The sequence below is a fragment of the Alexandromys fortis genome, unplaced genomic scaffold (assembly GCF_014885135.2).
Source record: "Alexandromys fortis isolate MF-2015 unplaced genomic scaffold, M_Fortis_MF-2015_v1.1 scaffold_0, whole genome shotgun sequence".
NCBI classification, from domain to species: domain Eukaryota; kingdom Metazoa; phylum Chordata; class Mammalia; order Rodentia; family Cricetidae; genus Alexandromys; species Alexandromys fortis.
The window spans coordinates 31,676,757-31,692,658 of NW_026067949.1; the positions used below are offsets into that span (position 1 = coordinate 31,676,757).

The 15,902-nt window shown below is 36.1% G+C and overlaps 1 protein-coding gene across 8 annotated transcripts in view; it reads right to left on the reverse strand.

Moving 5' to 3' along the window:
- Clock (clock circadian regulator) overlaps positions 1-15,902 on the reverse strand; it is a 78,678-nt gene that overhangs the window by 41,783 nt on the left and 20,993 nt on the right. For 6 of the 8 annotated variants that reach the window (XM_050150296.1, XM_050150295.1, XM_050150290.1 and 3 more), the window contains 4 exons: positions 10,265-10,354; positions 7,582-7,641; positions 7,192-7,340; positions 4,361-4,452 (listed from right to left, as the gene is read on the reverse strand). In XM_050150296.1, coding sequence (XP_050006253.1) covers positions 4,361-4,452; positions 7,192-7,340; positions 7,582-7,641; positions 10,265-10,311 — 348 coding nt within the window. In that variant the 5' untranslated portion in view covers positions 10,312-10,354. Of the gene's footprint in view, positions 1-4,360; positions 4,453-7,191; positions 7,341-7,581; positions 7,642-10,264; positions 10,355-15,902 lie in introns of those variants that run through there. The other 2 variants (XM_050150294.1, XM_050150297.1) reach the window with 2 other exon arrangements.

Genomic DNA, 15,902 nt, shown 5'->3' on the forward strand with positions numbered 1-15,902 from the left:
GGCACTTTGAATCATTTCTTACTTTCCAGAATAACTCAAACAAATATATTTTTAGATAATGAGGGGTTTTGAAATCTTGAAATTAAAAAGCAAGTCTTGAAGTGTTACCCCATTACGATTTATCAGTAATTATTTGGTTGCACTGTGAATAGAGTCAAATTGGTGTAAAGAAAACAAACCTATGCTTTCTCATGTGAAAAGACTGTCAGTGTTGAAAGGAAGTTATCTTTCACTGTGATGATCTGTTCACGCTGGGAAGACACTGACTGCTAGGAACTTCAGGGCTTCTCTCTGAAGACAATGAACTGAAATGAAAATGCTCAATCATTTATTCCCACTCTGAGAGCTGAAACCTGCTCTTTCCACTTGCAAAGAAAAGTTTCAACAGTGCCAAGTCATGAAAATCTTCTGAGTAGAGGATAAAATTTCCTTGAGAAGGGTAATTGGAGAAATGTGGAAGAATAAGGCAAAGAGCATCCCCACATCATGACAGGCAGCTGTGATTTATCCCTGTCCTCTTACTGTATGAACGAAGGAGAACTATTCATTATTTAGAACATTATTTTCATCTAGATATCTTCTTGCTAACAGTGATTATTTAGTTTGTGGAAGATAAGAATGTCAGTCCTAGGGAAGGGTACAGAAGTTCCCTCTAGATCTTCAGCAAAGACAAGGCTGACACATACTGTGAGCCCTTGTTTTGTAAACTACAAGGAAGACTATGAGCTGCCAAGGGGAAAGCAGTATACAATCAGAGATGACTTTAACAAGATGACTTTGTCCTAAGATGCCTACTCCCAGGTCTTGCAGTAAATTACTCCTCAGGCAATAGATGGGGGGGGGGGCTTGGGGAGGCACAGTTGTATTCAAAGAATTAAGAGAGGCAACATAAGTAAGTATTAAGACCTAGGTTCTAGTTATGACATGAATTAGCTTTTGGAAGGTAAGCAAGCTTCAACTTCTCTGGGCATGGTCAATAATGAACAAGCTCAGCTAAATTATCTAAAACTTCTATACCCGCAACACTAATATGTTAAGTAGATGGTCTAACCTTCTGTACCAGTAATGCCAACATGGTAAGTAGATGGTCTAAAGTCCTATACCAGCAATGCCAACATGTTAAGTAGATGGTCTAAACTCCTGAACCAGTAATGCTAACATGTTAAATGGATAGTCTAAACTCTTGTACCAGCAGCGCCAACATATTAAGTAGATAGACTAAATAAGCTTCTGAACCACAATGCTAACATTTTAAGATAAAGCATAAATATGAAATTCAGCTGAAAACAGAAAGGGCCTACTCAGCTCTAATGTAATCAACATGATTACTTAGATGTAACACAACTACATCATAGTCTTGCCAGTCAGATAAACTTTATCCAAACCAGACTATTTCATCAACAAATCCAATTCTAAGTTATGATTAAAATTTTCATTTTCAATCAGAAAACTGCAGACTGGAAGCATGTAAAATCACATGTGTGCAAACACCTGGATTAAGGATATAAGATACACACCTATATACACACCCTTCACCTTAGTCTTTTACTTTTTAAAAATACACTTAATACATTAAAAAAAACTTGAAAATATTTGGGCTACTAAAATAGTTAAGTGGGTAAAAGTGCTTGCTACTAGGTCTGGCAACTTAAGTTTGATCTCCATAATCCACCTGGTGAAAAGAGAGAACCAACCCCCACAAGTTGTCCTCTGTCCTCCACATGTGTGCTGGGGCAAGAATGGAGCCACAGACAGACAGATAGACAGACAGATGGATAGGGATAGATATAATAAAAAATTGCAAGTATTTTTTTTACATATTCAAAGTAAATACAACGTTGTTCAGTTATGTGAATCTAAACTCTGAGGATATAAAGAATTAACTTACATTTTCAAGTTCTTGATATATTTTCTCTGTTTATATAATGTCATATCATCACTAGAATTTCTGGCTTATTATTTCCTTTGATAGGTATCTGGTATGTAGTACATGCACCTTAGTAACTAATATAAAAGCTTCCTATTATAAAGAAAAAAACCCTGAATGTATTTAGCCTGTTAGTAAAGCAGGTGCATTTAAGATTATTAACAAAATAAATAATTTTTGAATTATAGGAATTTTTTTTATTTGTTTATTATGTATACAATATTCTTTCTGTAGGCCAGAAGAGGGCACCAGGCCTCATTACAGATGGTTGTGAGCCACCATGTGGTTGCTGGGAATTGAACTCATGACCTTTGGAAGGCAATGCTCTTAACCACTGAGCCATCTCTCCAGCCCCATTATAGGAAATTTTTATGCCAATAAAAGTAAGCAGTTCATAACAAACAAAGAAAATCTTATTGAATGACAAGTTGCACTAGGATTATAAAAAGAGTCATTTTCTTTCTTGTTACAGACTAGCTTGTGTGTATCCTTCCACAAACATAGATAGATAGACACAGACAGACACTTTTGTACAATGTCAAACTTCTTTTAAGAGGAAAAAAACAAGTAAAAGTAAGACTGTTCCTTGAGCTGTACCTCAACTGTACACTAATTAATGAGTTTTAAAACTACTGCACATAATGGTGGCTGAAGGCACAGCATCCTTACACATCCCAGAAGCATTTGTCTACCTATGTGACATGAGCACATTTCCTGACAACTTTGCTTCTGAATTTCCTTATCTCAAACACTTTTTTTTAAATATTCACTTTTCCAGCCATAGCCTCCCCCACTCTCTTCCCCCCTCCCCCCAATCTTCTCCTCTTCCATCTCCATCCAGGAACGGGCAGGTCTCCTCTGAGTATCAATAAAACATGGCACAGCAAGTTGCAGGAAGACTGAGCACCTTCCTATGTATTAAGGCTGGGCAAGGAGACTCAGAATGAGAAGTAGTGTCTTAGGAGCCAGTAAAAGAGTTGGAGAGGCCCTATTCCCGCTTCAAACACCTTCTTAAAGCGGGTCTGGGAACTGGTGGAGTTATCAGGAGGAAAGTACTCTTCAGTTTTAAAGTATAAGTTTAAATGCTTATGTTATACTTTAACAAATTTTAATAATTTCTGGTAAGCACACAAATAGAGTTCACTAATTGTTACACCCTGAAGTATAATCAAAGAAACAAAAAGCCCCTTACTAAAAATGTTCTGCCTTACTTCAGACTCTAGTAGTACAAAAAACCATTTGTAACATAAGCATTATAAACGTACACATGATACATGAAATTACCTAATAATTTCATTTTGTACATCTATGATTTCTGTACATGCTGCCCAGGCTAGCCACAATACCCCTGACCCACTCCAATTATTCTGCCATACCCTCTTGAGTTTTCTTATCACTGTTAACTACAAAGCAAACCACCTATTTGCTATTTTAAGTTTTCATGAAACTTGGTAGTAAATTCTGACCAGCTTATTGTATAAATGATAATTTTATTACTCTATGTAGGAAAAGATAAAAGAGTAGAAAAGTAAAGCTTTTAGGTATGAATATTATAAAATTTATGTGCATTACATATCTGACAGGAGATGTTATGGTCTACATACAAGCAAAAGCTGTTTTAAATTATTTTTAAAAGCAATTCTGTAATAGAAGAACATCTGCTCACTTCCTTTTAAACATTTCTATTTATAGAATGATTACCTTTTAACATATTTTCATTTGAAAAATACATCATTTTTATTACAATTTGTGGTCATTTTACACAGATGTCTAGGACTAAATGCTGTGTCCTACAAAATTTATGTTGAAACCTAATTTCCCATTATGTTTCATTGGGAGGAGGCAGCTAGGAGGTGATTTGGTGATAAAGATGAAGCCTCCAAAATAAAATTAGTGTCCCCATAAGAGAGTCCTTCAGAGTTCCTATACAGCATATCTTCATGCCATGGCACAGCAAGAAGACCACCCACAAACTAGACTCAAGTGCTCTCACACACACCAAGCCCACTGGGTCTTCTCACTGGACTGCCTGCCTTCAGGACTACACAGTCCAAGCTGTGACAGCACAGCTGGAGTAAAATATACACAACTGGCAACAGTGTTTGATGTGATAACACACGCTACGCTTTGTTAGGATGGAATGGGCATCTCAGGCTGAAGACTCAGTAGCTACAGATTTCTGAACTGTATGAAAGCACCTCAAAATTTCAAATAATGAAAATAAGAAAATTTGGTATTATTCTACCACATGGCATTATCTACTTAAAATACTTGGTCAATACACTGATCAACTGTAATTATACACAAACAGAGCTTATTACATTTATACTGAATTAAAACTTTTCAATATTCATACTGCTAAAACTATACTAAAATTAATCACTGTTAAAAATTTAGAGAAATAAAACTTTCAAAAATTAAATCTGGACATACCTCTAACATTAATTGTGTAAACTCTTCATTACTAAGGAATGTAGGTTTCCAGTCCTGTCGAATTTCACTAGCATCTGACTGTGCAGTGATTTCTGTAAACAGATCGACACATTAGCAGCAAACTCTAACCACTGGGAGAGCACAAAAACCTACAAGTCGCCTTCTCTTCCTACTTAACGATAAGCACAGGAGGCTAGGGTTTGAAAACGTGAAATGTTATCTTCTAGAACTTGGTCTAGATGGACCATTTAGTATCAAGTTCTTTGGAGATTTTATTGGGTGGGCGAGGGTACAGTTTTGATATGCTCTGTGGGTGACAGGCCTAAATCTGTTTCCGACTTGACATAATTAGCAAATAGAAACAAGCAGATTACAAGATTATTCCAAACATTTTGGGGAAATTTTTTACCTTGGCTTCCTTGCCATTCAAATGGTAATATCTCAAGTAGAGATAAGGAGTCAGCTCAAAGCAAAGTTGCCAATGGGGTCAGCCAGTCTGTTTTCAACAAAAAGGACTTATTTTTGCCAGGCAAAAAGATTTTTTCTAATCTTAGGAGACTAAATGAGGATTTGAGGCCAGAATTTCACAGAAAGTAACAACACTTGCAGAGTGACTTGCTCAGTGTCATTTTAATGCTCCTAACTATGTGGAGTTTGTCCAAGTCACTGGGGCCTCTGGCACAGCACACATATTTACCACAGGATTCCTTCATTTTGCAAACAGATTCAGTCATAAAAATGTTATCATAAATAGTGAAGTCTGAACTATTTGCTGTTTAACAAGTATGTTTTCTTTTCTTTTTAAAACACAGTCTTACTATGTATTTCAGGCTGGCTTCAAACTTACAACCCTCCTGCTTGGCTTCCAAATGCTAGGATTATATAGGCAAACACCTCCATGCCTCAACATTTTTTTTTTCCATTTTAGATATAGATATACTACAATAATCACACAAATTAAAGATCAATGTGGTAGGCTGTACTCTACCTTACTTTACAGTGAAAAGTATGGATTATATTGTTTTAATGTTTTGTTACCGGGTATTTAAATATATCATACTTATATAACAAATTTGGTGATTACAAATGACTATACTGAACTATGACAGGGAACTAAAAGTACAGCTACTAATTCTGTGAAATACAGTCAAGCACTTTAAATTGTGGTCAATTATATACATAACGATATACACTAATTTATTAAGGGTTAGTTAATACAGGTCTATGTTAGATAAATACTTTGAAAATGTCCCTGCAATTTACCAAAATTTCATTTTTGTGAGAATTATTCATTCAATTTTGGGGGCAAAACCTAGATAATGCCAAAATTAATGTTCTATTTTTAGAGGGTGGAAATGTATGCATTTCAGTTTATTTCATTCAACAATCATTTACTGAGCTCTACAATGTTTAAGGCACTGGTTTCTGAGTGTGCCATTATACAAAGGGAGATGAAGTCAGCAAGGACACCATTTACAAGGTTCAATCTAAGTGACTGACACATTTACAAAGATCAGTAGAGAATATGGCACATGTGATATGATGCTAAGACAAATGAAAACATTCCCAAAGTATTTTCATGTTTGAGCCCTGGGAACCTAATCAAATGGTATAAAAATGGAAAAAGCCAGTTTAGGAGAAAGTGACTTGACAAAATGAAAACGAATTCCATTTTAGAGGAACTGAGTTTAGACACATGGAAAGTGGTATCTATAAGTTAACTAGAAATACAAGGATGAAAATTCTGCATCTGAAAACAAAGATTCGTTAGTGCTTACAGATGCACAGCAGCTACAGTTATACAATGAGTCATCCCAGGAAAGAGGGTTGAGAAAATAAGATCACAAGGATAAGCCTTGAGAAACATCCCATTTAGAGAGCAGAGAAGGGAAGAGGAGAGAGGGCCAGACAGGAAGGGGAAGCAGCAGCAGAGTATGGAAGCCATGAAGTCAGTAGCGGGCAGATCAAGATCACCAGTTCTAATTTTATGGAGAGTAAAGAAGAAAAAACTTTTGCTGTACTGGGGATGGGTGGGCAATGTCAGTAAATGAAAATATTCCAGAGAGTAGTGGCGCACAAACGAGCCTAGCCATGAATTACAGAGGTGGTAAAGAAAATGAAAAAGGCAGCAGTTAGCATCTCTCTTCCTGAGAAGTTCTGCAGTTTTCCTTCATCTAAAAAAGCAAATATCTGTCTCTAGCTTCAGTTTCATATCTCCACTACCTAAATATCAAATACTTTAAAGTTTCTTTTTCCATGACTGATTTGGTAAAGATGATTTTCTTCTAGTAACAAATACTTTTAGGTGTAATGTTTGCTTTCTAGACATACACTGAAATGACCTTTAAAAATGGCCTGCAATGACCTGATGTGACCTGACTCTGATACATCTCCAGCCTTCCAACACAAACACACTCAGTTACAATCAAACCTCTCTGCTCTTCCACTTTTGTACACAGTACTTCCTTTGTGTAAAGCACTTTCACTTGCCTAACCTAAAAGATTTAGCTAAAAAAAAATACTTATTTGTATACCTTAAAACATTCTTTATTTAAAAAAACATGACAATCATGTGCTTCTCAAGCTTATAGTTCATAATAATTACTCATCTGCATTTTAGTTAGTGTTTACACATTTGTCTCCTCTTGCTTAAGTTGAGAGCCAAGAAAGTCATCCTAACTTCATAAGGACCTAGAATAAAAAAACAACTAAATGCTTGTTGAATGAAAGAACATACTAGGAATCTTTTCTTCTTTACCTTAAGCATCATATAACTCATATTTTCTAAGAGAGTTTATTATAGAAACCATACCCAATTTACAGTATTTTACCTTTATGTTTGCGTAAAAAGTCAATGCTCTTCTGCAAAACAGTGGACTTGTCCATCTTTCTAGCATTACCAGGAAGCATAGATCCAAGCTCTTTAATGAGAACATTGAATTGATCTCTACGTTTCTTTTCAGATTTGTTTCTAGATACTCTATGAAAAAAGAAATTAAATATGTAGTTTTTAAAATAATCTATTTAATTACACAAATAGTTTAATGCAGTGTCCAATTTGGACATGACATAATATATTCAAACTTACTTTTCAAAAAGTCAGGATATAGTTCAATTTCTAAACTGCATACTGATAGTTTAAGCTTTTTTACTTTGTTAATATATCTAACACATGTAAGTATTATATATTATTTACTACTTTCTATTTCACAGCTAACTACCTTTTTGCTTTGTCCTTGTCATCTTCTTCCACCAATCCATCAAAAATACTACTGTCATCTCTACAAGAGAAAACAAAATGAAAAGACTTAGTAAGAGGGAGAGGTAAATCCACTCAGACTGACCTGATTCCTAGGTGAAGAGATCAAATAAATACAAGCTCAGGAACCACAAAATTATTTTTTAATAAAAGTTTAATTACATTTAATTATACTTTTAGTTTTCTGCATGTGAATTTTAAAAAGTTATGCTCAGCTATGTGTATATATCAGGCTAAATAAGAACTTAGCTAGTTTAAATATCATATTTCAAAATTTTAATATCTACTGGAAACCTATCAAATGCCAGTATGAAATGTCTTTGTATTAAACTACCCATCTGGAATATATTAACTATAATACCATAACTTAAAAACCTCTTCAGATAGTCACTTTTAAAAACACCACTACTCATAAACATCCTAATAACTATTAGCTCATGAACTTAGCATATTTGACCCACTGAACAGATACTGATTAGCACGCAGGTACCAGGTTGTGTACTAGAATAGTAAACAGTACACAGAACAGTAAATAGTAAACTGTAACAGAACAGCAAACAGGACTAACAGCTACTCTCCTCTTTTTCATCTTCTGTTACAAAGAAACACATGGAAACAACAGGCCTTATTTCTAAAGGAGGGTGGTTTTGAATGAGACTGATCCCCAAAAGCTTATGTACTTGAATGCTTGGTCCTCATTTGGTAAAGATTAGGAGGTGTGGCCTTTTTGGAGGATGTATATCCCTGGCAGGGTGGGCTCTGGAGTTTCAAAAGCCCATGCTATTCCTCCTTAGCTCACTTTCATTCTTTCTCTCTTCCTTTTGCTCCCCCTCCCATGGACATTATTTCAACTGGCAAGCCTCAGCTACTGCTCCAGTCATATGCGTGCTCACCCACTGTCATGTTTCCTACTACGACAATCATGGTCTAGACCACCCTCTGCAGTCCCAAATTAAATGTTTATAAGCTGCTTTTGTCACAGTGTTTTGTTGTGGCAATAGAAAATCAACTAAGCAACCCTGGGTGGTTGCTTTAGTCTGAGTGGTTAGGAAGGACTTGTATAACTGGGAACATTAAGTGAAGAATTAAGTGACAAGATGAGGACAGCTGAGACCTGGAGGAAAGTCTAACAAATTACATCAAGAGCACTAGAAGCTGCCTCTTAAAACTAAGGAGTGATATCCAAGTTTCTGATGACTGTGAGCTTCTACATGAACTCACCAGTCACACCATTCAGTCAAATCCCACTGTGACTTCTGAAGACGCCTTTGAGGCGTCTACTAGCTTCATTTTGAGATTAGTTGTAAATTGTGTTTTATGGTGGTTCATGAATAGACCTGAAGTAGTCCATTTATGCCTGGGAACTTATTTAAAAAACCCTACATGGATATTGTTTTTCTGACAAGGGAGTCTATAAATATTATAATATTCAGATATAAGGAATCCATATTAATAATCACTGCGTTATCTCTGAACACAGAGGTGTCATCCCAAACATCATCAAGTATAGAAAAGGAATTGACCACCTAGTCATTTCCAGTCCTTTTAGATGACTGGTGTGTCTTTTCAAGAAGGAGACAAGGCCTTAATCCAAAACTAGGGCCACAGTGAAAGCAAACGTCTTAAGGACATTCCTTGCCTTTAATTCTTATGCTCTAATACAAGATATATCTTTGTTTAGTCAGAAAAGAAGAAAAGCTGCCTTCAGATATCAACAACTACTCTACGTACAAATCTATTTGCAAAATCCTTAAACAACTGGAATCGTCATATAGTGAATTTGTAACCATAATTTAAAAAGCTGGCTAATCCCTGACCTATATCTTAAGAACCTTGAGGATCTAAGCAATTCAATGAAATAATATAAAAGATTCTAGACATTTTTAAGATTCATCTTTATGTGGAAAGAAGGGAAGAAGTGAGGGAGGGATGGTGGGAGGGAAAGAAAGGGAAATGAAAAAGGGGGAAGGAGAAAGAAGGGGATGTAGGGGAAAGGAAAGAAAGAAGAAAGAAAAGAAACTACCAAATGAAGTCTGAGAAGTGAATTTTAAGACGCATCAAATGTTAGCGGTGTTAGAATGAAAACAACATAACAAAGAGTCTTAGAAACAAGGCTGGAGAGGTAGCTCAGTGGTAAAGCTCCTTGACTAGTACACATTAGGCCTTGGCTGACATTTCCAGTACCAAAAACAAAAAACACAAACAAACAAATAAACAAAAACAACCAAAAAAACTAACCAGCAGTTTTACAGTTAAAGAAATAAACAAGTTTATCTTTTCCCAAAGACTTATATATAAAGATTAAAAACGAACTAATAAACTAATAATCCTAGTAACAATTATGTCTTACCAGTCACAAGTGCTAAGATGCTTGCAGGGATAGACTCAATCCTAGAGTCTAAAAGGGGCTAGGGAATCATCTATAAGCATTATTGTTTCTTTCAGTTGACCAAAATTCCCAAAATTAAGAATAAGGACTCATTTGTAACATAAGTCCTAAGCAATCCACTTTGGCTTTTAAAACTACTAACATACCTTTCTTACTATTTCTTATTTGTTCTATGTAGAAATTGAATATAATGGCAATTATGTTTAAGCACTAACACTTAAGAACATTACTCTAGTAGTGAATTTAAAAAACATACCTGTCAACAATTGAGCTCATCTTACTACAGCTTACGGTAAACAACATAACACATTGCGTTTTCGTCTTGCGGTAGACATTTGTATTTCTCCTTGGGAGAAAAAAGAAATGGTTATGAATTTTCTAAAGCACTTCTAAAAGAAATCTTGAGACTACTGTAAGTTACTGTGCAGACTTCAAAATGAAGCTAGTGCATTATTTTTGAGCAAATTATCTTTGGATGGAGAATATTTGAGACTTTTTTTCTTCTAAAAGGAATATGGAAAAGATCCAAACTCATATTTAATGTATTTCTCTAAAATAATAGAAATGTCATTTTTAATATTCAATATATACTTTGTATAACTATAAACTGGCTGCAATAATACTATCTAATAAATATTTGTTGAGATTCTATTTTCTGTTAAACAGCATGGTAGGCCTTGTACCAATAAGGATGAGAGGCTAAGCTCTAAAGGCAAAAATCTGTAATGAGCAAGGAGACAGATAGCTAAGCAACTATAATAAAATGCACTGTGAAGCCTTTATTGTCCAGTGGAATCACCCAGACAAGAACCAATCAAGAGTATCTGTGAGAATTACAGAGGGAAGCCCGAGATAACGAGTCTTGTCATGTGTCAAGACTTGTTACTGAAAATATGGTGCCGAGGCAGGAAGCATTCTCATCATTTGAGAACCCACATTTCCAGCAGGATCCTCACTGACTGCTGTGACTGCTCAAGTCTGAGAAGCAACAGACCACAGGACACAAAGATGTGACGGCTGAGAGGGCTCTAAAGAGCAGTGATGGTCTGACACCACACAGGCATGAGCTACAACACCACACAGGGAAAATCTCGAGCTTATTTTCTTCACAGGCATGTTACAGTTTAGAGTCTTAATCACTAGCACCTAAAGGGGCTGCAGAAAAGTTGAGGAGAAGGCAAATCCAGCAGAGAAAATAAGTATCTTAAAGTGTTTCATACCTTTAAGTAATTAAATCTTAAAATGCACTGCTTTCAAACTGAGTCACACCCTAAAATTCCTTTATAAAGCAGTTTTATCTCAAGACGTGAGTTAAATATTGATTAACAAATGATCTGATTTATTAACATCCTAAGTTTTGAGGTTTAAGAAATTTATATTGTTGTTTCCTTTATTTAGAATTTATAAAATAATATAAATTAACATGTAATTCTATCTAAATCAGAGGTATTTAAAGGTATGTTAGTTAACAGGAGAGTCTAAAACATTGTTGAAATAAGAGCAGCGGCGGGGTTCTTTATTGCTCAATGACCTTCCTCCATCAAAACATTCTATCATTGTTTTCAGATGTCGCTCCGAAAGAGGAGAGACAGCCCTTGAAAATGACACTGCACTGTCTATGTGGTCAGGTAACAAAATGAGACTGAGAGGACTGAATTCCTACAGGATAATAACCAGAGGTGATCAACTGTGACTCCAAGTTACTAACTCCAGTTAGCACCACAAAAGGGAACACAGCTACACAATATTCAGGTTTACCTACGTCCACCTTCTAGATCCCAAGAAAGGGCAACGGTAATAACAGATGCTGGTTCTATTACTAAAATAAAAAGGACAGCGGAAAACACATATAAAATGTAGTTTCAAAACTAAGGGGCCAAATCTCTGCCTTATATGTCATTCATTTAGTAAGCCATTATCATGCTTAACTGTTAAAAAGGAGAATACGGGACAAACAACGGGGTGGGGGTTTATGACAAACCTATCAGGAATGACACTGCTGACTATGTACAAAATGAATGAAGCAAAATGGCTTAGAAGACCAACCTACTATTACGCTATTCTCTGTTACCATCAACAATAATTTTCAAAAGATTTGCTCAGCTTATGCTTACTCACAGCTACGCACTCAAGACTATACTCACTCTCAGGGCAGCTCACATCTTTATTCTACTTTTCCAGTCAACTGACAGATATATTTTATTTATGAGAAAAATGAGGGGAAAAAAATAAGTAGGACTAAATTACCTCCAGAACACATCTTTTTGAAGAGTGTCAAAGCAACAGAATACTGTGGTAATAAAGAAACACACACACAAACACAAAACCCACCCAATAACCCAGGCTTTTAATGACAAGCTAGAGTCACACTTGCTCATCAGAAAGGTTGCATTTTAGACATCATATTATTTCCCTACACAAGCTCAAGAGAAATTCCAAGTACACAGTCTACTCATATAAAATAACGTTTATTTATTTTTATAAAGTATTGACATTAATAGCCCAGAATGATAGGCAATGTGTCTTTAAAAGGATCAGTTGCAATTACTTAAATGCACAGTTCACCAAAATGCAAAAAGATCAAGTTAAGCTAGGAATTAAATGTTCCTTTCCATAAGCTCCTTGAACTCTAAATCACAGATTTAGCAGGTGAGCATGTATCATGTTACTATTTCGTGATGACAGGGTACTGAGAGCACAAGTACTGGTGTGTAAATGCTACTTTAAAACCAGCTTTAAATGCAAGCTTACCAGGGAATGGGCAGGCAGCATTAAACAAAAAAAAAAAAAAACTATAACAATTTAAATGGGGTAAACACAGAAGCAACTCCTACTTCAGCAGAGAGCAGTGCACAGAATTAGAGACGATCTCAGTGTCTGGCAGTCCATCTTTGGGATAGAATCCTTCACATAAAAAGGGTTCTGTTTTGAAAATAAACTGTGCAGTGTATTATTACTGCATTACACTACTGTCTTTCTGAATCCCATCTGCTGTCCCCACCACAGGCTTTCCTTTCCAACTGCTGCCATTGATCAATATTAGCACCGTACTTCTGAGCTTGAGGAGACAATAAGATAAAACCTCACCCCTCTTGATGCACCGACCTTCTTCAGCTATTGCCACTTATTTTTCCCCCAGGAAAACAACTGTGATCTCAATGTCTGGTTCATTCTTTTATTTTACAATTTAGTTTTTTTTTCCCCACATGCACACACGGGGATGAACTTTATACAGTTGAGTAGTTGTAAGAAACTTACTATAAAATCAGAAGCCCTTTGTTCTGACCCAGTTTCCACTTTCTTTCAGTAATAAACCTGCTACTGCGAACATCTTTTGTTAATTTTGATTCTTTCATTTTCAGATAGAGTGCCTAGATAGTCATAATTGTCCCAATGTATTTAAATTAGCTTCTTTGGCTCTCAAAAGTGTCTAGATTTTTAGACATCTTCTACTTAATTCTACTGAAAAGCATTGCTTTTAGGGAGCAAGAGTATTTTTTTAAATTTTAATTCATTTACTTTTCTGTGTATGGGTGTTTTGCCTGCTTGTATATATGCACATAAGTGCACCACACTAGTGAAGTGCCCTCAGAGGCTAAAACAGGGCATAAACTCCCCTAGGTCTATAGTTGCAGGTGGTTGTAAGCAACCCATCAAACTTAGGTACTGAATAAACCTGAATCCTCTGGAAGATCAGGAAGATCTTAATCACTTTTTTGGCTGGTTTTAGCTTTTTCCTCTTCTTCTCTTCTTCTTCTTCTTCTTCTTCTTCTTCTTCTTCTTCTTTTTTTTTTTTTTTTTGTCAACTACACAGAAGCTACAGAAAGGAACTATAATTGAGAAAATGCCACTGGCCTTATGTAAGCCTATGGGGGTATTTTCTTAATTAGAGACTGCTGTGGGATAGCTAGATACAGGTGTGAAAAAGCAGTCTGAGAAAGCCACGAGGAACAAGCCAGGAAACACCACTCCTCTATTGCCTCTGCTTCAGTTAACTCCAGGTTCCTACCTTGACTTCCCTCAGTAACGGAGTGTGATACTGAAATAAATCCTTTTCTCTCCAAGTTTCTATAGGTCACGATTTTAATTCTATCAATGGATAACCCAACTGAGACAATTGCTGAGCAATCCTTTTCACTTTTTTTTCTTTTTGACATTAAAAACATACACCCCTCCCAACTGCTAAGTTCACATTTTTACAACTGTAAATGCGGTTCACAGCTAAGCCTCGGCCTTCCAGTACACATTAAGTTCCCCTCTGAGTAGTTTTCCCTGTAGTTAGTTGCTCCAGAGGTCTGAAAGAGATTGTTTACCACTGGCTCATGTATTTGAATACTTGGTCCCCAGTTGGTACAACTATTTGGGAAGGATGTGGCCTTGGGGGTTATCATAGAGTCAGGCTTTGTGTCTTAAAAGCTTCCTGCCATTCCCTACTCCCGTTTGTGGTTTGAGATGTGAGTTCTAAGCTATTCCTGAAGCCACCATGAACTCTTAACACTTTGGAACTGTAAACCCAATAAAATGCTTTCTTTCACAAGTTGCCTTGGTCACAGTGTTTTATCACAGCAGGAGGAAAGTGTGTAATGGCTTTTTCCCTTTACCGCTTATCTGGTTTTACACATACTTGTTGCTGATTTACTACAAACTCATGACTATCTAAATATACTTCTCGCCATTTTCCAACTGTTTCCCCCAGAACTTGCTAATCTATTCTTACAATGTCTGCTATCGTACACCAAGAACAGTGCTGTCATCTTGGGATCAGTATTCAGTATCACTCTGATGATTCCCTAGGTCTCTAGTGAAGCTCTTTTCTCACCCTAGGTGACATGGTTTGATCTCAAATGACATGTGATGAACGCTTAGTTCCTAGCTATGTCAGAAGGTAAAATGTTGAAGGAATGAGGTTATCAGCACCCTAGTATCTTTTCTGGGTACCACAAAGTGAGCAGCTTTTACCACATGATGTCCAGGCTCACCACAAGCAATGACATCAAGTGGCTGGAGACTGAACCCCCTGAAACAATGAGCCAAGCTAACCCTTCCTCCTTTTAAAAATGTGTTTATTTTGGGTGTTTTGTCAAGGTGACCGAACGCTGACCAACACATGATGTCACCATTTTTTATTTACTTAATTTATTTAACTTTTGCTTGTTAAAAGAGAAATGATTTCACAAGTCCAATGCTGCTCTGATTATTAATCCTTTCTTATGTGACTGACTTCTTTCACCCTGAAAACAACCCTCTGTTCTAAAAGTTAATGGTAATGTACCCCATTTTCTACTTATTTTTCTAGCTGTAACAGTTATTCGGTAGGCTATAATTTATGTCATTCAAGCAAGGTTTCTTACATCATTCCCTATTTACTTTTTCTGTTTCCTTGATTTTTTTGAAATCTTATTTGAATATGAAGGATAAGACAGCTTAATCAGTTTATTCAATTTTTAACTTTTCTCTCTACTCTTCACACATTGCTTTTATTTATCAACCCTTCCATTTAGCTCTTACTTATTTTACACTTACTAAAGAATAATCAGACTTCTGGGAATATCAGGAGCAACTACACACATTTCAGAGTCAGAAGAAAGAAATCTCTCCAGTATATGTGCAATTAATTACTCTGTTTAATACCACCATCACTTTCATTTCCAGAAATAAAAGAGGGCTTTGAAATTCATGGCAATTTCAGAGGCTCTCTGGTGACAAGAAGTTCCTCAGACCTCCATTGCTAGTTTAAGAAACTTACCACACTTCCTTTAGCTTCTCGAGGTCCATTTTTTTTTCTCTCCCATTCTCTCTGTCCCTGTGAATGTGTATCAATTGCAAAACTATTTTTCTGTATTTAGCTGTGACTGGTTAATCTTGGTCAACTTTACTGGATTAAGAAACATCTA